Source organism: Theropithecus gelada, chromosome 7b (assembly GCF_003255815.1).
Source record: "Theropithecus gelada isolate Dixy chromosome 7b, Tgel_1.0, whole genome shotgun sequence".
Taxonomy (NCBI): Eukaryota; Metazoa; Chordata; class Mammalia; order Primates; family Cercopithecidae; genus Theropithecus; species Theropithecus gelada.
The window spans coordinates 95,636,003-95,661,799 of record NC_037675.1 but is presented as its reverse complement, the minus strand read 5'-3'; the positions used below and the strand labels follow the sequence as shown (position 1 = coordinate 95,661,799).

At 35.1% G+C, this 25,797-nt stretch overlaps 1 protein-coding gene across 6 annotated transcripts in view; it reads right to left on the bottom strand.

Moving 5' to 3' along the window:
• Window positions 1-25,797, bottom strand: part of PPP4R4 (protein phosphatase 4 regulatory subunit 4) — a 108,385-nt gene that overhangs the window by 67,611 nt on the left and 14,977 nt on the right. For all 6 annotated transcript variants that reach the window (XM_025392179.1, XM_025392178.1, XM_025392176.1 and 3 more), the window contains exon 3: window positions 5,954-6,056. Coding sequence is in view for 4 of the 6 variants with exons in the window: in XM_025392176.1 (XP_025247961.1) it covers window positions 5,954-6,056 (103 nt within the window). In the remaining 2 variants the exon portion in view is untranslated. The remainder of the gene's footprint in view (window positions 1-5,953; window positions 6,057-25,797) is intronic.

Below are 25,797 nucleotides of genomic sequence, written 5' to 3'. Positions count from 1 at the left end.
CTTCAAATTTTGGAGCATTTTGATTTTGGATTTGGAGAACAGGAATGCTCAATCTGGGTTGTTTGTCCACTTAACTATGCTACTTGAAATAGGACTTTTAAAAAAGTAAAGCTTCCTATTTACAAATTTACTTACAAAGTAAATGCTTTCTGTAAAAATTCTACAAGATGTTTAAAAAACTACCCATATACAGGAGATATAAAATTATATAATAAATAATCAAATTAGGAAAAATTTATTATTTTTTTCTATTATTTTTTTCTTTTTTTTGTTTGTTTTTTTGTTTTTGTTTGTTTGTTTGTTTGTCAGAGGCAAGGTCTTGCTATGTTGCCCTGGCTGGAGTGCAGTCAGTAACTATTCACTGCAGCCTCAAACTCCTGGGTCCCAGCCTCCTGAGTAGCTGAGACTAGGGGCATGCACCGAAATAAAAGGAAATCACACTTCACATTGATTATGTCCCTTTTATCCTTTATTATATATTTCCCAAATCCTCTTAAAACCCCCAAAAAGTCTCTCTAGGAACATAAATCAGCGTTATATACCATTCTACAGGTATGTGTCAAATTTCCAAACAAATTCTCTTCCTACTTCTTATCCAAAAATGCCACCAGTGGATCAGGCCAATGTTCCCTTAGTCTTTCAGGTAGAAACTTATATTGTCTCTAAATGTTAAGTTCAATGAACACTCATTTACAAAATTTTTTTGAATGCCTATTATTTGCCAGACACTATTCTAAGTTCTCAGGGTACAGTGAGAAACTAGACTGATACATATTCTGCTCTTATGGAAGAAAGAGAAAAGACTGGCAGATGATGAGGTCACAAAGGTAGATGGGGGTGATTTAAGGACATAGTAGGGAGTTGTATTTTATTTGAAATAAGAAGTTACTTTTATTAGTTTCCTGTGGCTGCTGTAACAAATTACCACAAACTGAGTAGCTTAAAACAACAGCTATTTCTTCTCTCACAGGTCTGGAGGCCAGAATTTCAAAATCAGTATCACCTGGTCAAAATCAAAGTGTTGGCAAGGCCACACTCCACCTAGAGGCTCTGGGGTAGAATCTACTTTTTTCCTCTTTCAGCTTTTGGTGGTTGCTATCATTCCTTGGCTTGTGGCCACATCACTCCAATCTCTACCTCCATCTTCACATTGCATTCTTCTACATGTATGTGTCAACTCTCCTCTGCCTTCTTATAAGGATACATGTGATGACATTTAGACCACCACCCCAATAATCCAGGATAATCTCCCAATCTCAAGATCCTTAACTATATGTGAAAAGACCCTTTTTCCAAATAAGGTAACATTTACAATTTCTAGGGATTAGGGCCCAATATCTTTTGGGAAGGGGCATGATTCTGCCTACCACACCACTTAAGTAATTTTCATGCAAGAGGGAGACAAGATATGACTGATGCTTTTTAAAAGATCTCTCTGGTTGAGTTTCCTCTAGGAGGCAAAATGGAAGCAACAGAGGCAAAATGGAAGCAACAAATTCAGTGAGGAGGCCGCTGTAGTACAGATAGGAGATGACTAAGGCTTGAGACATTAAATTATACATTTTATATCTGTTACAGTTATGATCAGCTAATGAGTAGTAAAGACTGAGGACTCAGACTTCCTGTTTAAACCTAATTATACCACTTGCAAGCTTTGTGACTTTGAGCAAGTTACTTAACTAAGTTGTTTCTTCCACTGTCAAGTGATCATTATAGAACTGCTATGAGTATTCAGATTAAAATATGTAGAATATCTGACAGAATACAGTGCCTGACATGTAGTAAGACCTCAATAAATATTTGCTACATTATTTTTATCTGTACCTGGCATTGCTTAACTTCTATTACATAATTTTATGACACATATTATGGTTGCCAAAATGTAAGTGTAAAAACAACTAAATAAATTTAATAACTCAATAAGTAGAGAGTGTTTTTTGCATTGGATTGTAATGGAATCACCTTTGTTATGTGGTGTAATTATATCACTATTATTCTGAATTTTATAAAAGACCATGGTATAATATTTTGGATATTTATCTTGCCAATCAAATTCTTTCACTTCTAGATAACGAGAAGTTCAAATCAAATATTGAGGTCTAACAAACATCTAAGATTTCAATTTAATATACTGTGGAAAAAGAATTAAAACTTAATAAAACCACACAAAAACAATTCTTTAACAGATACCCTAGGATTAAATCATGTAACGTGAATATATGGTAATAACTATATTTTAAAATGTCTCCACATTTAGGAAATTTAAATTGGAGGTCAAACATTTACTTTCTAAATTCCTAGCTAAATTCGATCTTGAGATGAGTGGCCTAACTGCACTACCATTCATTGCCCACTTTGCACACAATTTAGAAAATAAACTGGGGAAATACTATGGATTGGCTTAATTCTATTTTTCTTACTTTCTATTTTTCTTCTTTTGTTAGTTATTCTAGACATCAACCTCAATCTGATGGATTGGCTCAATTGTAACACCAACTCTGTTTCTGACATTTTATTTTTAAACATTAAATTCCTTTATCTCTAAAACAGTGAAAATAGCAACCTTTTTTTAAATCACTTTTCAGTTAATCCATTATCATAAGAACAAAATGCAAATGCAATAAAACAAAAATATCACTGATGAAAGTTTATAATACATAAGGCCAGCAAAATCTCCATTACTTTATCTGATGTTCTTAAAAGTAAAGACAAGGTAAAAGTGAACTCTAAAAGCTGCACACACTACTGTTATAAATGTGGTAAACATCTTGGTATTAATTAACTTAATGCATAAAATATTTATTGTTCATTTCTTTAAATTATCTAAAAGTAAATTATTCATAAAAGACTAGTATTATCAAGTACACAAATTATTTTCCTTATGAATTCAACAATCAACTATAACTGAAAACCAGCAGAACCACATGCATGGTCAAGCCAGAAATCTGGAAGTCATCTCTCACTTCACAAACCCAATCCATTATAAAGTTCTGGTCATTCTACCTTAACCCATGTTATCTCAGATATGTCCACTGCTCTCTACTGTCTTAATTAGTTGTCCTTATACTAGCTATGAGGCCCAGTACTGAAGCTTCCTAACTATCCTACTGCAATCTATTCTCCATACAATAACCAAAATGATCACTGTGAAATAGAAACACAATTAAGTCACTGCCTGCTTTAAAGCCTTCAAGGACTTTTCACTGTCCTAAGAATGAAAACCAACACTTGAATGCTCCGTCATCAACCATTTCTCTAACCTCTTCTCAATCACACCCCACCCCATTCACTGGGTCCAAAACACACCTGTCTCTACCTCAGTCCCAACCAGCTCTTTCACCTTAGGGCTATTTACTGCTCTCTCTACCTGAACTACTTGATCCTGACTCTCAAATGGCGCTTCTTTCCATTCCTTCAGTTTTCTGCCCCTCAAAAAGGCATCCCTTGCCATCCCAATGCACAGCAGGTGCCCTCGTTACTTTATTACTTTATCTCATCAACTTGTGTTCTGTACACTCAGACTGCTTATCACAAATGACCATTATATCTTTCTTGGGTGGGGAGGGATTTGCTTGTCTAATGTCTGTTTCTCCATCTAGACTGTAGCCTCCTTGAGGGCAAGTTCCCTATCTTTTGTTCACTTCTGTTTTCCCAGTGCTTAGAACAGTGCCTGCCTTATAAAAGGACTCAGTAAATATTTATGAATGAATGACAATGCCATTATTACTAAATGCTCAAGATAACTTTTTTTTTTTAAATTGAGAAATCATGGCCAAGCAAAGGTAAACAAAGCAGTTACCCAATATTTTGTCAGCGTTTCATCACTGGAAAGTAAACACTCACAGAAGTGAGGTGGAATTGACAGAGGTGCTAACCAGGAGTACCAATAAGTCACAACAAAATCTGAATACAATGAATTTAAAATAATATGCACAGAAACACAGATTTTATCATTTGAAATGGGGGTGATCAAATGTTTGGCTGTCTACATTATATATTAAACTATCAATAAAAGTCATTATTATTGGAGTTACCCCCATAAAGCCCTTCTCATTTGCCTTATTCTTCAGCATTTTTACATCAAGTCAGAAGCACACAATACTCTACTATACTTGTTCTCTCATTGTTTCCCATGGTCACTAGACCTTCCTAATATACAATCTAATCTGGACTCTTCTACCTTTTTGGTATCTCTTTTAAACGGAGTACAGGGCAAGACGATGGTCCTAAATAAATGGTTGCATGTTGATTAGTAAAATAAATGAGTGAAATCATTCAGTTATAAATAAAAGTTTCCTTAGTACATATTCATTAGTATATACTACCTTTGTATTCATTTATTAGTTAATATACTCTGTATTATGGATTAATTTCCATTACTTTTAAAGCTTATTAAAACTATATCTTCTATAACTCAGGCATACCTTATAGTTTCAGAAGATACATTTGATTCTTTGTATAAATATGCTATACATATGAGTGTACTATATTATTTATACACCCCCATGAAATTAAGGTTTTGGGGGAGCTGTTACTTAATTTCCTTTATTGTGAACTCAACAAAAGGATTTTTGCAAAGTAATTTAGAGATGTCTAAAGTTCACTGCTCTCTTTCATCTTTTATTCTTGCATCGTGAAACTTTGGACATCTAATATGCTCTCTGTGGACCAGATTTCACCTGCTCAACGCAGAGTGTGCAGCATGCAATATTCTTAGCTATAAATCTAATTTGCTTACTTACATTAACTCTGTAGCCAAGAGGACCTAAATACCTGTTCCTTTCTGCTATTGTTTAACTGGCACTTCCAGGTGTCCTGCTGACAAGTGTAGGTCAGTTAGTATCACAGAAATTCAATGTAAAAATAAACCTGGTCTGTGTGGACCTAATTCCTTTGAAATTATGGTATGATTCTGGGAAAAACAGATATGAAAAAGCTTGATTTATTTTTGAATCACATGCAATGCCAAAATAAATATCATCTTAATTCACCATTGTAATCGGTCAAAACGTTCATAGTGCCTGCATAGGTGGGCATCTCATGAAAATAACATGGTATGTCCCTGATCTAAATCACAGTAACTAGAACCATAATACACATGCCTAAAAATAAAACTCAAGGACTCAATAATAACTTCAGTATTTTAAACACATAAATTAAAAATTATGAGAAGAGCTATATCCAAATAAAAAAAAAAGCAAAATCTACCAACCTCTATTAGCAAACATAATCCTCAGTAGTATGTAACCTCACTGACCCCATTAGTAGGCAAATTCTTGGAGGACACATACATTGGTGTCTGTTTTGTTCACTCAAGTTCTTATAAAGAAAAGCACTTTGCATATAAGTACAAATAATTAGTAAATATTTAATAGTTGAAATTATTTAATTTTATATTAATAATCAATAAATATTAAATAGAAGAAAGAATGTAATAGTAGATCAAACATTTTTGTTCATAGCAGAAAAACTAATTCTGAAGAAATTTATGAAGCAATAAATTACATACACATCTAAAATTGTGATGGCTATAATTCACTTTATCTGATGATTCTTCGGAGGTCATCATAGGGTCAATTATTAGGAGTATCAGCTCAATTACATTATCAATGTTATACGAATACTATTAATATAGATTTAAGCCAACAGAATATTAAATGCTTTTTTTAAGAATAATTAGGAGGTGCTTTTGAGCTACTAAAAACTACCTTTAGTAAAATGTCTCTACTGAGAAAATGACTAAAGAAATTTTACAACTTATGATCTGAATTTCTCCATTTCCATCAGCTAATTTCCCTAAATATTTTCATTATAATTCAAAATGTATATAATAACACTTCCTCCACTCAAGGTGCAAAAGATCAGCCATCAAAGCTCCAAAATCCTCTTTCAACAATGACAACATGCTACTGGGAAAAATGGGAAACTCCAATCTTATTTCATACCAACTTACTCTGACTTTTGGCAACACTCTCCGAAGCGTCTCAGTGGGATTCTGTCGCATCAAAAACGGGAGATTTGCAATCACACTTGTTCCTTGGACATCTTGACCAGCACTTACAAAGAAAACACAAATTTAAAATGTATAATTATAAGCTGAATTCCTCTGCATAGTTATAAAAAGTATGGACTAATTGGAAAAATGACTGCTTTGAATGATAAGCACTCAGACTTCTAAGTTTTAAGCCAGAAATACATCATTTAGATATAAAACTAAAACCAAAACTGAAATTTCATTAAGCAAATCTTATCACAAACACATGAAGATATTAATTATGCCTGTGCTGAAACAAGATTATCTTATTGTTTTAATATGTCTTAAGCCTAAAAGTTTTGAGACTATTACTAAATATGTATTTTTTAATTCTACCTCATTTTTTCCTGTGACCTGTCAGTTTGCCATACTTTATAAAAATGTATAAACGGTAACATTTTATTACGGTAAACATTAATAATCATAACAACAGGGAAAGCAATAAAATCAACTACAGCAAAATCATACAACTTTCTCTTGGTACAGTGAAATCACTTGTAAAACTAGATTTGACTCCATGCCAGAAACTTCTTAAAGATACACTCAATACTCTTAAAGATCAGCAGGGTGTATTTACATAATTCCTTTTTAAATTGACATTCATTAAGGAGTTATCAAAATAATCTCAGCAATACTCTAGTGGCCTAAATACCTTGAAAAAAATGTTCAGATTCTTCCAAAAAAATCATTTCCACAAACAGCAAAAAAACTGTTTTCAAATACAACCAAAGTGGCCTAAGTTCTGAAAATACTTGAAATATCCATATATATATGTGGATGGATAGATACATATCAAAAAGATGCCAATAAACATGGCATCACCTCAGAGGGAAATCCCACCTATTCTTAACTGACACCAATTTAAATATTGATTGCTGATTCCATAATATTTACTTATTGATTAGAATTATTTTACTTATCTCTTCAAATGGATTTGTAGTTATATGTACAAAAGACTTTAATACATTTTACATAGTTTTTTTAAGTAATATATTTTTGCTTCAGAGTAAGTTCTATTAAAAAGAAACATATTCTAATTCTAAATGAAGCTGTCCTGCCGTGAAGAAAGGCTTTTTCTGTGGCAATATGGTAAGCTATGAAATACAGGACATCGTAATCATTCCACTGTTCTCATCACCCTCTAGGAGAATCCCTTACTAGACAAAATTCAGAAGGAATAGTGAAAGGTGTGAAATAGAGAATCCACGCCAAATGGAGAGAGAGTCAAAAAAAGAGAAATTAAGGTTGCACAGAAAAACACTACTAGTAGTGAACTGAATGGTGGCCCCTAAAAGGTATGTCTACATCTTAATCCTAGAACCTGTGATTATTGTCTTTATTTTTAAAGGGCTCTTGAGATAAAGAGATTATCCTGGGTTATCCAAACTAGCTAGGCCCTAAATCCAATAGCAAGTGTCCTTAAAAGAGAAACTCACAAAATAAAACATAACAGATGGCCGTTTGACCACAGATGCAGAAATCTGAGCAATACAGCCACAAGTCAGGGAATGGTGACAACCACCAAAAGCTGGAATAGGCAATAATGGATTCTCCTCTAGATCCCTGCTGACATCTTGACTTCAGACTTCTGTTCTCTAGAACTGTGACAGAATAAAATTCTATTATTTTTAAGCTACCTGGTTTGTGATAACTTGTTACAACAACCAGAGGAAATAAATATACTACACTACTAAAGAACTGAAAGAGAATAATCTGAAAGAAAAAGAAAATGACAATGCCTGGCCCAGGGTAGAGGTTCAATAAATATCTCTTGAAAGCATGAATGAATAGATGGCTAACTAGATGAACAGATGTCAGGAATATTAAATATTGAATGTTCCATGAATTTTATTCACTAATTTGCAATTAAGGTAAAAAAGGGTATAATCTCTAATACCTCACAGAGGTGAAAACAAAACTTTTCATAGGAAGGCAAGAAAAAGAAAACAGAAGCAAAAAAAGAACAAATAAAAAATAAAATGATACACTTTAGCCTTAAAATATCAACAATTACATTAAATATAAGTGGTCTAAAAATATCAGTTTAAGACAAGAATTGGCAGAGTGGCTTTTAAAAATGATTCGACTATATACTATCTACAAGAAACTCACTTCAAAAAAACAGTATCAGTGGTTGAAAACAGTATCAGTGGTTGAAAATAAAGAATGGAAAATAATATATCATAGAAATGTGAATCAAAAGAAAGCAGGAGTGGCTATATGAATATCAAGTAAAGTAAATCTCAAAGCAGAGAAAATCACCAGAGACAGACAGGGACACTACAAAATGATAAAAGAGATGAATCCACCAAGAAATAGCAATCCTAAATGTGTATACAACAAGCTGAGTTGCAAAATATGTGATGCAAAAACTGATAAGACTGAAAAGAAAAATAGACAAACACACAGGTGCAGCTGGAGATTTCAGAACCCATCTCTCAACAACTGACAGAACTACACAGAGAATCAGCAAAGATATAGAAGAACTCAAGAATACCATCAACCAAGATTTAGTAGACATTTATAGAACACTCTATCCAACAATAGCAGAATACACATTCCATTCAAGTGCCCAAAGAACATATATCAAGATGGACCATAAAACAAACTTCAACAAATTTTTGAAAATTTAAATAATACAGAATTTTCTCTAACCACAATGGAATCAAACTAGAAGTTGGTAAAAGAAAGGTAACAGAAAAATCTCCCAACTCTAGGAAACTAAACAAACTTCTATATATTCCCATGAATCAAAGAGAAAGGTCTCACGGGAAATCAAAAAATACACTGAACTGAATGAAAATAAAAAATTAACATTTGTGAGATACAGCTAACATATTCAAAGAGGGAAATGTAACCATCAGAAAAAAACAGAACATCTCATATCAATAATCTAACTTTCCACTTCAAGAACCTAGAACAAAATAATCACAATACACAAGCAGAAGAAACAAAGAGATAAAATCAATAATAAAAACAGAAAAAATAAAGAAAAAGAAGGAAACAAAGACCTAGTTGTTTTAAAGATCAATAAAAATCAACCTCAGCAAGAATGACAAAAGAACAAAAGAAGACAAAAATTACCAACATCAGAATTGAAACAGTAGGTATCTTACAGACTGCAGAAATCAAAAGGACAATAAATGAATGCTGTGAATACTTCTATACATATAAATTTGAAAACTTAGACAAAATGGACCAATTTGTTGAAAAACATAAATAGTAACAACTTATCCAATATGAAAGAGATAATCTGAATGTTCCTACAACTATTAGGGAAATTGAATTAATATTTTCAAAGTCCTAAAAAAATGTCCAAGCCCAGATGGTTTCAGTGGAGAATACTACCAAACATTTAATGAAAAATTAACACTATTCTACACAATCTCTTCCAGAAAAGAGAAGAGGAGGTGGCACTTCCTAAATCACTTCATAAAGAAAAACTACAAAGCAGTATACCTCATAAATATAGATGCAAAAATATTTAATAAAATTTTAGCAAGAATTATATACCATGATCAAATGAAGTTTATTGCAGGGATGCAAGGCTGGTTCAATATTAAAAATCAATATACTCCATCATATTAACAGGCTAAAGAAGAAAAATATCACATGATCGTATCAATTCAGAAAAAACATTTGACAAAAGTCAACACATGAACACTGAAATTACAAATTCAATATAATTTATAATCACTCCAAAAAACTAACAAAATATGTACAGAAGTTGTAGGTTGAAAATACACAATGCTGAAAGAAATCAAAGGATATCTAAGCAATTAGAGAGGCACACACTGGGAAATTCAGCATGGTAAATATGGCGATTCTCCCCAAAGTGGTATACAGCTTTAACACAATTCCTATCGAAATACAAACAAGATTTTGGGAGACACAGATTATATTTTTTCTAAATTTATATGAAAAACCAAAGGAATAAGCATAGCTGAAACAACTTTGAAAAAGAAGAACGAAGTAGGAGGAACTGTGTCCACCCACTGTTAAGACTTATTATAGTAAGCTATAGTAACCAAGACTACACAGTATTGGTGGAGGGAGAGAGACATAGATCAACAGAACTGAAGGCAGAACCCAGAAACAGACCCCACACATATGCCCAACTGATTTTTGGCAACAGTGCAAAGACAATCCAGTAGACGAAAGATAGCCTTTTCGTCAAATGGCACTGAAGCAACTAGATATCCACAGGGGTTTAAAATTTAAAAAAAAAAAAAAAAAAAACTGACACAACCTATGCCTCACACTAACTCAAAATGAATCACAGACTTACACCTAAACCATAAAACTAATCACTTCTCAGCCTTTTCACTAAGATCAAGTGTGAAACGTATAACAATAGAGCTGCCAGGAAAAACACGGGCAAATAGCTTCTAGATCTAGGGCTAGACAAAGAATTCTTAAACTTGGCAGTAAAAGCATGATCCACAAGAAAGGGAAGTTAGACTTCATCAAAATTTAAAACTTTTGTATTGTGAAAGACCTTGTAAAAGGATGAAAAGACAAGCCACAGACTGGAAGAAAATATTTGCAAATGAATGTTTGAAAAAGGACTAGTGTTGAGACCACATAAAGAACTCTCAAAACTCAATAGTAATAAAATATACAATCCAATTCAAAAATGGGTAAAAGACATGAGGGAACATTTTACTGAGGATGATATACAGATTGCAAATAAGCCCACTAAAAGATGCTTAATTCATTAACCATCAGGCAAACACAAAGTAAAAGGACAATGAACTATCACTACACATTTATCAGAATGGCTAAAATTTTAAAAACACCACCAAAAGCAAAAAAACTGGATGATTCATTGCTGCTAGGAATGTAAGCCGGTATAGCCACTCTGGAAAACAGTTTGGAAGTTTCTTAAAATATTAAGTATGTAACACCATACAAGACAGCAATTGTACTCTGGGGAATTTATCCCAAAGAAATAAAAATTTCTGTTCACATAAAAACTTGTGGATGAATGTTTATAACACCTTTATTTGAACAACAAAAACAACAAAAAAGATATGAAAACAATGATATGTCCTTCAGTGAAGAAATGGATAAACAAACTGTAGTACACCTACACCATACTGTGGAATGCTACTCAGCAATAACAAGGAAAAAAAAACTATTGATATGTGTAACCACCTGGAAGAATCTCCAGAAATTAAGCTAAGTGAAAAAAAAATTCAATCCCAAAAGGTTACATACTGTATGATTCCACTTATACAGCATTCTTGAAATGACGAAGTTATACAAATAGAGAACAGATTAGCGAATTCCAGGGGCTAAGGAGGGATACAGGAGCAGGAGGGAAATAGGTGTGACCACACAAGTGTAATATGAGAGATCCATTGATGATGGAAATCTTATGCATCCTGATTTTATCAATGTCAACATCCTGGTTGTAATACTGTACTATAGTTTTTCAAGATGTTATTATAGGGGGAAACTGGGTAAAGAGAACATGGATATTTCTGTATTATTTCTTACAACTGTATGTGAATCTAAAGTTTTCTCAAAATATAAAGGTGTTTTTTGTTTTGTTTTGTTTTTTGAGACAGAGTCTGGCTCTGTCATCAGGCTGGAGTGTAGTGGCGCGATCTTGGCTTACTGCAACCCCCGACTCCCTGGTTTAAGCTATTCTCCTACCTCAGCCTCCCGAGTAGCTGGGATTACAGGCACGCACCACCATGCCTGGCTAATTTTTGTATTTTTTTTTTTTTTTTTTTTTTTTAGTAGAGATGGGGTTTCATCATGCTGGCCAGGATGGTCTCGATCTCTTGACCTCATGATCCACCCGCCTCGGCCTCCCAAAGCGCTGGGATTACAGGCATGAGCCACCACGCCTGGCCGAAAAGGTTAATTTTTGAAAGCAGTCAATGTAACAGAATTTTCAAAAAGCACCTGAAATCTGAGAAATACAGTATCTACTCATGATTTAAAACTATCAGCAAACTACAAATAGAAGGGAACTTCTTCAACCAGATAAAGAATACCTATGACAAACTTAGAGCCAGCATCATACTTAATGGTGAAAGAATGAATGCTTTCCCCCAAGTCAGGAACAAGGCAGGGATGTTGACCATTACCACTTCCTTATTTTAATCCATAAACACAATATTTATCTTTGTTTATTTAGATCTTTAAATAGTTTATTCAGTTTTATGTAATTTTTTTTTTTTTTTTTTTTTAGACGGAGTCTTGCTCTATCACCCAGGCTGGAGTGCAGTGGCCGGATCTCAGCTCACTGCAAGCTCCTCCTCTCGGGTTCACGCCATTCTCCTGCCTCAGCCTCCCGAGTAGCTGGGACTACAGGCATCCGCCACTTTGCCCGGCTAGTTTTTTGTATTTTTTAGTAGAGACGGGGTTTCACCGTGTTAGCCAGGATGGTCTCGATCTCCTGACCTCATGATCCGCCCGTCTCGGCCTCCCAAAGTGCTGGGATTACAGGCTTGAGCCACCGCGCCCGGCCTATGTAATTTTTAACATACAGATCTTACACACATTTTCTTAGATTCGTATCTAAGCACTTTTTTATTTCTATAGGTTTTGGGGGAACATGTGGTGTTTGGTTACAAAAGTAAGTTCTTCAGTGGTGATTTCTGAGATTTTGGCGCACCCATCACCCAGCAGTGTACACTGTACCCAGTTTGTAGTCTTTTACTCCTCACACCCCTCCCACCCTTTCCCCAGAGTCCCCAAAGTCCACTGTATCATTCTTATGCCTTTGCATCCTCACAGCTTAGCTCCCACTTATAAGTGAGAACATATGATGTTTGGTTTTCCATTCCTCAGTTACTTCACTTAGAATAATAGTCTCCAGCTCCATCAAGGTTGCTGCAAATGCCAATATTTTGCTACTTTTTATGGTGAGTGAGATACACACACACACACACACACACACATAAAAAATACACACACACACACACACACATTTTCTTTACTCGTTGACTGATGGGCATTTGGGCTGGTTCCATATTTTAGCAACTGCAAATTGTGCCGCTACAAACATCCATGTGCAAGCATCTTTTTCATATAATGACTTCTTTTTCCTCTGGGTAGATACCCAGTAGGTACAGAATCACAGAATGAATAAGAATTCACCAACCAGCTGCTGTCTTCAAGAGAATCACCTAACACATAAGGACTCACATAACCTTAAGGTAAAGGGGTAGAAAAAGATATTCCAAATGGTCACCAAAAGTGAGCAGGAGTAGCTATTCTTACATCAGAAAAAAAACAAACAAACTTTAAAGCAACAGCAGCTTAAAAAGACAAAGAAGGACATTATATAATTATAAAAGGACTTGTCCAACAGGAAAATATCACAATCCTGAATATACATACACCTAACACTGGAGCTCCAAAATTTATAAAACAATTACTGCTAGACCTAAGACAGCAACACAATAATAGTGGGGGACTTCAATACTCCATTGACAGCACTAGAAAGGTCATCAAGAACAGAAAGTCAACACGGAAACAATGGACTTAAACTATACCCTAGAACAAATGAACTTAACAGATATCTACAGAACATTCTAACCAACAACTGAAGAATACACATTCTATTCATCAGCACAAGCAACATTCTCCAAGAAAGACCATATGATAGGCCACAAAACAAGTCTCAATAAATTTAAGAAAATCAAAATTATATCAAGTACTCTCTCAGACCACAGTGGAATAAAATTGGAAATCAACTCCAAAAGGAACACTGAAAACCATGCAAATACATGGAAAGTTAATAATCTGTTCCTGAATGATCGTTGAGTCAACAATGAAATCAAGATGGAAATTTAAAAATTATTTCAACTGAATAATAGTGACAAAACTTATCAAAACCACTGGGTAGAGCAAAAGTGGTGCTAACAGAAAAGTTCATAGCATTAAATGTCTACATCAAAAAGTCTGAAAGAGCACAAATAGACAAGCTAAGGTCACACCTCAAGGAACTAGAGAAACAACAAACCAAACCCAAACCCAGCAGAAGAAAAGAAGTAACAAAGATCAGAACAAGACTAAATGAAATGGAAACAAAAAAATACAAGAGATAAATGAAATAAAAAGCTGGTTCTTTGAAAAGATAAACAAAACTGATAGACCACTAGTGAGATTAACCAAGAAGAGAGAAGATGCAAATAAACTCAATTAGAAATGAAATGGGAGACATCATAACCAATACCACAGAAATACAAAAGATCATTCAAGGCTACTACGAACACCTTTATGCACACAAACTAGAAAACCTAGAGGAGATGGATACATTCCTGGAAGTATACAACCCTCCTAGATTAAACCAGGAAAAAACAGAAACTCTGAACAGACCAAGAACAAGCAGCAAGATTGAAATTGTAATTTAAAAACTGCCAACAAAGAGAAATCCAGGACCAGACAGATTCACAGCTGAATTCTATCAGACATTCAAAGAATTGATACCAATTCTATTGAAACTAGACCATTATCACCATCCAACACTCTGTTGGAGCTCTGAACCAGTGCAATAAGGCAAGAAAAAGAAACACAGGACTTACAGATTAGAAAGGAAGACATTTAATTGTTTTTACTCACAAACAACATAGTTGTCTATGGTGAAAATCCCAAATAATCTACAAAATGGCTAGTAGAATAAGTGAGTCTAGCGGTATGCAGAATACAAGGTCAATATATAAAAGTATCTCTAATTTTATATATTATATTTTCCATACAATGTAAAAGATATAAATTATAATTTAAAAGGTAATCTAATTTACATTAGCATAACAATATTGATATGGGAAGGGGTGCAGGGAAGTGCTGGCAAGGGATGGGCGCGTTCCCTGTCTGGAGTATCACCCCCGGGCCTGTGCCCGCAGACCTAGGTGAGGACAGGAGCTCCTGCCTTCACGTCCAAATGCTGCCATTTCCCAAGACCACCCTGGCCCACCACACCCCCAACCTGTGCCTATAAAAGCCCCAAGACCCTAGCAGGCAGAGACGCAAGTGGCTGGATGTGGAGAGGAACACACCAGTGGAGGAACACCCAAGTGGCTGGACGTTGAGAGGCCGTCAAGAGGAACGCATCTGCATAAGAGCACGCCAACAGGCCCCGCAGGTCGGCAAGCCATGAACCGGCGGCATGAGGCAGTTTGGCTGGGGCCGTCAGAGGAGAGCCCGGGCTGCTAAGCAGCCCGACTCCAGGGGAAAATCACCTTTCTACTCCTTCGCTCTTCTGGCTCCCCCATCTGCTGAGGGCTACTTCCACTCAATACAACCTTGCGCTCATTCTCCAAGTCCACGTGTGATCCGATTCTTCCAGTATACCAAGGCAAGAAACCCTGAGATACAGAAAGCCCTCTGTCCTTGCGATAAGGCAAGGGTCTAATTGAGCTGACTAACACAAGCCGCCTATGACTGCAAAACTAAAAGAGCACCCTGTAACACATGCCTATTGGGGCTTCGGGAGCTCTAAACATTCACCTCCAGATACTGCCATGGGGTCAGAGTCCCACAACCTGCCCCTGGGCATGCTCCCCCTAGAGGTTTGAGCAGTGGGGCACCAAAAAAGCGAGCCACTCCCCTACTGCACGCCCTGCGAGGGGGGCTGAGGAACTTTTCCTGTTTCAATATGAAATATAATTGGAACACTTGACAAAAGATGTTCAAGACGTGTAGATCAAAAATTACAGAACATGCTGAGAGAAATAAAGAAGAGAGAAATATATTCAAGGATCAAATACTCAATATTGTTAAGACGTAAATCTCACAAATTGAAGACAGATTCAATATGATCCCCTTCTAAATCCTAGTAGGCTTTCTGCAGAAATGAACAAGCTTATTCTAAAATCTGCATGGAAATGCAAAGGATATAGAATAGCTAAAACAAATCTGACAAAAACAAAGTTGTAGGGCTAGTACTAGCAGGTTAGACTTTAAAACCTATCATAGAGCTATAATAGACAAGATAGTGCAATATTGGCATATAATCAATGGAAAAGAACAGAAAGTCCAGAAATAGACCCAAACATAAATGCGCAATTGACTTTTTAAAAAGGTGAAACGACAAATCAATGAGGAGATGATAATCTTTTCGACAAGTTGTGGCAGAACAATTAAATAGTCATATACAAACACAATGAGTCTCTCCTCATCCTGAAACAATAAACAGAAGTTAACTCAAAATGAATCACAGGCCTGACTATAAGAGCCAATAATGTAAAACTTCTAGAAGAAAACAGCAGAAAATCTTAGTGGCCTTGGGTTTGACAAGATTTCTTGAAGAGAACACAAAAGGTAAAGTATAAAAAATTTAAAACTCAACCAAATAAACTTCATCACAATTACAAATGTTTGTTTTTCAAAGGCACTGTTACAAAAATGAAAATGTAAGCCATAGACTGGCATAAAATATCTGCGAAACAAATATTTAGCAAATGACTTGTATCTAGAATATATAGAGAATTCTTAACTACAAGAGTAAGAACATCCAATAAAAAGCAGACAAAAGATTTGAACACCTCACCAAAGAAAATATAAAAATGGCAAATAAATACATCTTAAAATGCTCAACAAAATTTTAATCATTAGGTAAAATTACGTTACAACCACAATGAGATATCACTACACATTCACTGATATAAAATTATAAGGACTGAACATGCCAAATGTGGGCAAGGATGAGGAGTAATGGCACTTTCACATACTACTGATGGAATATAAATATAATACAATCATTTTGGAAAAGTTTGACAATTTCTTTAAAGGTTACACATACACCTACCAAACAACCCAGACATTCCATATTTAGACATTTATCCAAGGGAAATAAAAGCATATGTTCACATAAACACTTTAATGTAAATATTTATAACAGCTTTGTCTGTAATAGATAAAAACAATTCAGATGTTCACTAACAAGTGGATAATCAAATTATGATATATCCATACAGTGATATATCCATATAGCAATAAAAAGAAATGAAGAAAATCATGGATAAACTTCAAAACAATTACACTGAATGAAAGAAGCCATACAAAAAAAATTAATACTACTGTATGTTTTCACTTATAGAAAATCACAGAAAATACAAACTGAACTATAGTGGCAGAAAGCAGCTTTTGCCTGGGAATAAAGAAAGGAGAATGAAAGCTGGATTATGAAGGGGCATGGGGAAATTTTTGGAGGTGGATATGTTTATTATCTTGATCACGGTGAGGGTTTCATGGGAATATACATATGTGAAAAGTCATCAAATTTCCAATTTTAAATATATGTAGTTTACCATACATCAATACTTCAATAAACTAGTGCAAAATAAAGTATATAAATACAAAAAAAAAGATGAAATCACCCCTATAAAGATGGCAACAGTGAACACATTGTTTTTTTAAATTTCCTGAATCCCTCATAAAAAACAGAGCATAAAAAACTAGGACAAAAATAATAAAATTAAACAAAATAAATAAAATAAACCATGCATGACATCTACACCATAACTACATGATAAGATTTCCCACACAAACCAAAAATGCATGTCATGTGTGAACAGCAGCTAAAACCGTAAATGGTTTTGTATCCTCCAACAGCTGATGAATTCAGCAAGTCCATAGTAACATCTGAGAGGGCCAAGCAGTCTTATCCCCATGAACTTTCAAAACTTCTAGAACAAAGACCCAAGTTGAAGAAAAATTCTGGGAAACAGAACCCAAATTGAGCAGCAGAGGAACAACAGAAAAGGTCTACATAACAGTACAGGAGAGAAACAGAACCGAGAAACCTCAGAAAGTAAGGTATCCTAATTCGAACACTATACAAAACAACAAAAAAGGGAGCTCTAGAGTCCTGAAATTAGAAAAGCTATCCTGAACCACACCTCTCAAGGTTTATGAAAACTAATTTCACATAAAAATGAAAAATAAGGATCATTAAATTACACGAATAGTTATTTTTTAAAGAGAGAATAAGGAGCAGACTAATATTCCTAAAGACAATGGAAGACATACTCAAACAGGTAACTACAACCTACTATTTCTCCATAAGCAAAGAAATTTTTAATGTATAAGATATGAAAAAACACATGAATCGTAATTATGAAAACTCAGAAATGAAGTGATAGAACTCAGGAAAGAATTAGAAGAAAATATTTCAAAAAAGACTAAACTAGAAAGAAGAAAAAGATGAATAAACACAATAATACTTCAAGAGAAATAAAAGGTGAAAAGAAGAAAAATTTTTAAATAAAAAAGATTTGAAGCCAGGCACAGTGGCTCATGCCTGTAATCCCAGCAGTTTGGGAGGCCAACGCAGGCAGATCACCTGAGGTCAGGAGTTCAAGACCAGCCTGCCCAACATGGTAAAACCCTGTCTCTACTAAAAATACAAAAACTAGCTGGGTGTGGTGGTGGACACCTGTAATCCCAGCGATGTGGGAGGCTGAGGCAGGGAATCACTTGAACCCAGGAGGCAGAGGTTGCAGTGAGCCAAGATCGTGCCACTGCACTCCAGCCTGGACAACAGAATGAAACTCTGTCTCCAAAAAAAAAAAAAAAACTTTGAAACAAAGTAATATAAGCTTATAAGCTTGAGAGAAAGTAATATATGTAATATATAAGGTAGACAAAGAAGATCTAACAACTTTTAATAGGAGTTCCTGAAGAAGAAAACCAAAACCAAAGCAAGGGAAGGAATTTTTTTAAGTCAAAATTTTTTTTTAAAAAGCCCTTTCCTGTAATTAAAAACAAAAAAAAGATTCAAAAGCATGTACCGCAAACCTGAGAAAGTCAATCCAATATAACCAATACTGAGATTTACTGTTGAATCTTAAAGAAAAATCCTTTGGGCATCCAAGCAAAATAAGCAAGTTACTTAGGAACAAAAAGAAAAGCAAATTATCATTAGACTTTCACAGCAATAAGATACAAGGAAAGCAAATAATACTAGTCTATAGGGTGATATTGCTCACTATAAGCAGGACGTGAAAAAATATAAAAAGTAATATAAATTTTGTAAAATTATAAAAAATTATAATCACCATAATCTTTAATTTCTATAATTAATTTATATCTAGCCGTTTTCCTACCCAGGGAGAAAAACTGATATATTATGGGTAGTACATTGGCTATTACGAGTTTGAAGAAAAAGAAACTAGATTAGCTAGTGGTTCTCAACCAGGAGTGATCTCCTCCTTCCCTTCCCCTCCACTCGTGGTCTAGGGACATTTTTTTAATCATCACTTAGGAAATGTTACTGTAATCTAGTAGGTAGAAGCCAGAGTGCCACTAAACATCCTACAATGCACAAGACAGCTGCCTACAACAAAGAATGTCAATATCTCAACAAAATATGTCTAAGAAATTCTGGTTTAGACAAAGCAAATATTAGTTGAGTCACATGAAACCACCAACATTAATTACTGGCCATAGTTCAACATATATGTTGAGCTTAGCAGAAATATATTAAGTCAGTGACATCAAGAAAATGTATACAGGTTGGCAACTACAACATGCTACAGCAGTGGTTCTCAAACTTCAGCATGTGTCGGAATCACCTTGTACAGGGCTTGTTAAACCTGGCTCCCACCACCAGAGATTCTGGTTCAGTTGGTCTTGTTTAGGCCTGGGAACTTGATTTCTAACAAGTTCCCAGGTGATATACTGGGGATCACACATTGAGAGTCACCATGGTAGAAGAACAGTCAAAAACAAAAAAAGAGGAAAAGGAGACTGCAGAATCTTAACATTTTTTAGATGTGAGTGAAATGAGCCAAGTGCACAGCAGCAGTTTGCCCAAATGAAGCGGAAGGTCCATCTGACAGTAGACTGCATACGTTCACAACTTCTGTTAGTCCTGGCCACAGGGCTCTTCGTAATGACTTTAAAAGTAATACGGCAAAAAAATAGCAGAGATGGAATAACATGTAAGTCTACTTAAATGTACATTAGAGAAAAGTATAAGGAGTTTCTGAAAAAGCATATCAGACAAAAGGGTCATTGAGTAGAGGCTTGCATTAAAATGGGAGTTCTTAACTTGCATGCCTGGGAATTTCTTGGGGCTGTGAACATGTTGCTTTGTTCTGCTGACTTTAGTCATAATCAGTATAAGTAAACCAAGTATTCCCCGGTGCGGGGTACTGCACCTGTAGTCCCAGTTAGTCAAGCGACTAAGAGAGGAGGATCACTCCAGCCCAGGCCCAGGCATTCAAGTCCAGCCTGGGCAGCACAGCCAGACTCTATCTCTTAAGAAAAAAAAAAAAACAAAAAAACAAGTATGTGTGGATCTATGCTACCATCACTGACTAGAAGAAACCCAAAAATAAAATTGGCATAGAGGATTCCACTTTATTGCTACTTTATATCACACATTTAATTTTTAAATATTTGATCAACATTATTCTTTTTGTTTCAAAGTAAGCTTCCCAGCTTCCCAGACTTTAAAATCTACAACTTTCTATTGAAAAGCCCGGCACAGGAAACAATCATCATGGTTACAACTTGAGCTGCTCCTTTTTGCCCCAATTGTGCTATTCTTTGGGACATGCTCCTTTTCTAGGATACTTACTCAGAAACAAAATGAACACAAGCCCACTCAACAAACCATTCCTCTAAAACTAAAAAGAATTGGGTTAATCATCTCATCTGTACACTAGTGGCTAAAAAGGAAAGCCGAAAAAAACAAGACTAGTTAAATAAATGAATTTAGGACACCTATCTTTTAAACTCTAAATTAATGTTTCTAATTATTTTATCCCTACTGGGAGATGCACCTATTTTAAAGAGCCATTTATAGTAATATCTTACACCAATAAAAAACAAGTCAATCCACTGAAGTATTCTTTGCTACAATAAAAGTTATATAGTCTTTCTTGTTGTCCCAGCTTCTGCCACTGTCATGGTAAACTTCATCATTCAGGTGAGTGACCAATAGCTGGTTTCTGCTTTCCTGTAATCCAAGGATGTTTTACCCAAATGTGACATTCCCCAATGCCTAGCAAAGCAGCACGCAGTAAGGGCTTCATAAATATTTGTTAAAATGAATTCATCTCCACTTCATATTAGCAACCCACAACTTCTGTCAAAGGCTGGATCTTATTATCTGGAAATGCTCCATCTCTAGAATCTGAAACTGTGATCTCACTTATTGGCCATTAACTCTTATTTTTCTACTTTTCTATTGCTAAGCCTATGTTTTGCCCTCATCACATTTCTAACCTATTAACCTTCTTATTCTCCAGTACCTAATATTCTTCCTAGTTTCATTTTTTTCCTTGCCAGCCTGAATCTCCCTAGCATTGCAATTAGAATCTCACCAATAACCTTACTTTAATAACCTCCTTCTAATCTCAACAAAATAAAAATAGTATCTAATATACTATAAGCCAGGCATTGTGCTAATAAATAAGCACCTTATTTGCATTCATCTTATTTAATTCTCATACTAATTTTACAAGGTAGGTAGATCCTATTATTATCCCATGTTGTAGATGAGGAAATTAGAGTTTAGAAAAATTAAGTTACTTGCCAAAAGTTATGCAGCCTGTACTACTCCAAAACTCATACCAACCACTATGCTACACTGACTCCTGTCCAAACTGTGCATCCAGACAATACCAAACACATCTATCAGCTTTTCCTATCCCACTCCTGCTCCTAAGCTATGCAGCACTGCTAGAGAAAACTGTGTAACTATGCTGCTTAATGCTTTTTAAAAACATATGGTTTAAAAAAAAAAAAACTTGTCTTCAATGATCAATGATGCTAGACAAAAACACAAAATGACAACCAATTTGTTGCAATCAAGAAAAGAAACAGAAATTTAGTTTATGATATTGCCTAAAGCATTTTCAGAAACATCTTTGATCTCTGAAAATGAGGCTACCTGTGCTAGTTTATGAAAGCCTTGCCCTTCTCCACAAAGAATAAGCCACATGTTAGAATAAATCCAGGTACTAACAATATTATCTTCCTCTATTCTTGTACCTTGCTCCTACCTCTAAGAACTTAAAATCTAATAAGGAAGACAGATTCACACACTAAAAACTTTGACTACATAGCACAAAGTCCTCTTTTCCTAGCCTGGACACCCTCATAATTTGTTTAGTCCTAAACCACTTGGACAAGAGAGAGGAGATGAGCAGATGCTATCCAAAAATGATGACGTGAAATAATCAGTCAGTACTATATCTGAGAACTCCAGCTTTGCTACTGTTCAACTATGTGTAGGATATCAAATGTTTGTAGTTATAGAGAGCCAGTTATCCTACTCCTAGCAGCTCTCACTTAAAATCCAAAGTATAACTCATAAGCTGCTGATACTGTGCTTGAATTTATAACAATAAAGCAGATGCCATAAAGGCCTTGTTTTGAGTTCACAATAAAAACTAAACTTTACATAACTGATAGTTAATTATTTCCTTACTCAAATTAAATTATTAAAGTTTGTTTTAATGAATAGAACAAAATAAATTAAATGATTACCTTAGAGAATTAACCTTCCAAGAAAGACAAAACCTTCTTTGAAGGCAAAGATGACTGACAGAGAGACTCAAAAAAAACTAAGCAGAAGACACTGAATACCAATCCCTAACATCAGTAATTTTTCAAATATAGAATATTTCCATATGTCAGTCCTGTAAAATGAAATTCCTAATAATGTTTAATCTTTAAAACATTGCCTTAAAAGGTTTATGTAGAAAACCATTCAAACCTGATTATAGTCTTCAGGCTTAAGACCATACAGAAACAAATAATATTTTTTAGTAGGACCAAAGAAAGAGTAAAAGAAAAATTAACATTTAAGGGCCTACTATGTGCTGTACAAGGCACTTTACATACATAATCACATTAATCGTCACAATATATGAGCAGTATATTTCTATCCTTACTGATGCTCAGAAAAAAAAAAAAATGGGATTCACCCAAAGTCATGTGACTAGTAAAGATTAGAGCCAGTATTCCAACCTATTTCTCAGTCCATAACCTACATCCATCATACCACCTCAGATCATAGTCCCATCATAAGAACTCGCTTAAATGCCAGCCTAAAAGGATTTCTAAGTTGATAATTTTGTGAGAGTTATGTTCATGATTTATTTAATAATATTTATGTTACCAATAAATTATTTTACTAATAATGTCCACTATGTATTTTTTACTATCATTGCCATGTCAAAACAATATACACAAGTTTCATGTTCCTTGCGAAGAGAGAAACTCCTCTTTGGATTAAACCTTTATCACCAATGATATAGAGAATATTGCCTTTTGAGTGGCTCTTCGACAACTTATACAGCAAGACAGGAGGAATAAGTTCCGCTGTTCTGTACCACTGTAGGGTGAATACGATTAACAACTTAGTGTGTATTTTCAAAAAGCTAGAAGAGATAATTTTGAATGTTTACAACACAAAAGAATGATAAATGTTCAAGGTGATGAATGCTAACTACTCTGATTTGATCATTACACACTGCATACATGTATTAAATATGCTCTGCATCCCATAAATATATACAATTATTACATGTCAACTAAAAATAAAAGAGAAATAAATAAAGGCCCAAAATTTGCCTGAAAAACACAAATGAGCTTATTTTCCCCTCCCTCTTTATACCAACAAGGGTACAAACAGCCCTCTGATTCCTAAGGATACAGTTCAGAATTATTTCAACCTTTCCTTTCTCCTCACACCCCACAGCACATTTCACAACAGTGTAATAAGATGTGTATGACTCCCAATTGTTCTGGATTGAAAAGAACTTACTAAGGTGCAAGTACGCCTGTGGCATTAATAAATTGTCGGTTTTTTGTATTGTTTATCTTGGATTTTTTCCATATTATAGTGCAATATAAACAACATTATATTTGATATTAACTTTTATATGTTTTACTGTATGATATATAGAAGAATAATTGCTGTTAAATTTTAGTTTCAGTTCTATATATTAATACACATGCACACAAACGTGTGTATATGTGGGGTCACAATTTAAAATGTATTCCTTACATGATAAGGTCATAGTAAAAAAAAAAAAAAAAAAGTTGGAAATCGCAGCTCTACAGTATTTTGCATAGAGTAAAAGGGAATATTACCAAAGTCTGTCCTAAATATATGAGCTATAGCAGGAATATTGAAAGGTATGAAAAACGTTAGTTCAGGAATAACTATATAAACTTGGAAGAGTTCTGGGAACATTGTAAGCTCCCTCCTGTTAACTGTTTTAACCAGCCTTTCTATTTCCTCATTAACAAATAGCAGTAAAAATTCCTTTAAAATACTTTTATTTTTATTTTTATTTTTTGAGACAGAGTCTCCCTGCATCGCCCAGGCTTAAGTGCAATGGCGCAATCTTGGCTCACTGCAACCTCTGCCTCCCGGGTTCAAGCAATTCTCCTGCCTCAGCCTCCTAAGTAGCTGGGGCTACAGGCACACGCCAACCCACCTGGCTAATTTTTTAGTAAAGACAGGGTTTCACCATATTGGCCAGGCTGGTCTCGAATTCCTGACCCCAATGATCTGCCCACCTGAGCCTCCCAGAGTGCTGGGATTACAGGCGTGAGCCACCATGCCCAGCCTAAAATACTTTTTAAAAATATATAGATATGTTAGGACATAGCAGGGGAAAAGGGCTAGCTAAGATAACATACTGCCAACCCAGCCAGTAAGACAAACTCAGAATAGTAACCAACAGCTATTAAAAATAAATAAACAAACAAACAAACAAACCAGGTGTGGTGGCACGTTCCTGTAATCCCAGCTACTAGAGAGGCTAAGGCAGGAGGATTGCTTGAGGTCAGGAGTTTAAGACCAGCCTGTGCAATATAGTAAGACCCTATCTCAAAAAAAAAAAAAAAAAAAAAAAAAGATAAAAGCAGGCCAAGTCCCTGGCACCTACAGGAAGAAGGGGTGACAAATAAGTATTGAAGGAGAAGAGACCCAATTACCTAACCTAAACAGGTGAAGTGACATGTTCAATCATTCAGGAACTGCTGGGTGCCAGGCACTGGTTCTGGATTCTCCAACACAATCTAATAACGCTTTATGCCTAGCACAGAATGTGTCAGACAACGAAGACTGTCAAGAGTACTGACAGAAAAAGAAAGAGTATAAAATTACTCCCAGGTTTCCCTCCAGTATGATACCGGAAGATGGTCAGGCTTCAATAACAAGAGGAGGCATATTTAGGTAAGAAGTGATGAATGCAGTTTCAAGCACATTGAGTTTGAAAAGCCAGCAAGACATTCTGGTGGAGACACCCTGGTGGAGGTGCCCAGTAAACAGAAATGATCCAAAATTGAGAAGGAAAGGCCAAGGCTACAGTCACACATTTGGAAATCATGCCATGGAAATGATGACTGAAATCCAGAATGAATAATATGACCCAGAAAGAGAGTCCCAAATAATACACAGTGGCTCCCGTCTGTTCATTTGACTGATTATCACTGTAAGTGGGGCACTGAATCAGAAGAAATGTAATACAAACACATCAATTATAATATTTAAAAACTCATCAGTCAATCCAAAATCAATCTGTAAAAGCTACGTGAAATAATTATTTCTTTTATCTAATAATAAAGACAGGATAAGATAGAATAAAATGAAATGTTCAAACTAAAAGGGGGTCTTGGAAATATAACACATCTCCTTCACATTGTGACAAGGAAGAAACCAACATCTACAGAGATTGTGGAACTTAGGTCAACCAGCTAGTTACTATCAGGGCCAAAATGTCATCTCCACAAAGCAAGAGCTGATTTTTAAAAACTATTGATCCTATAAT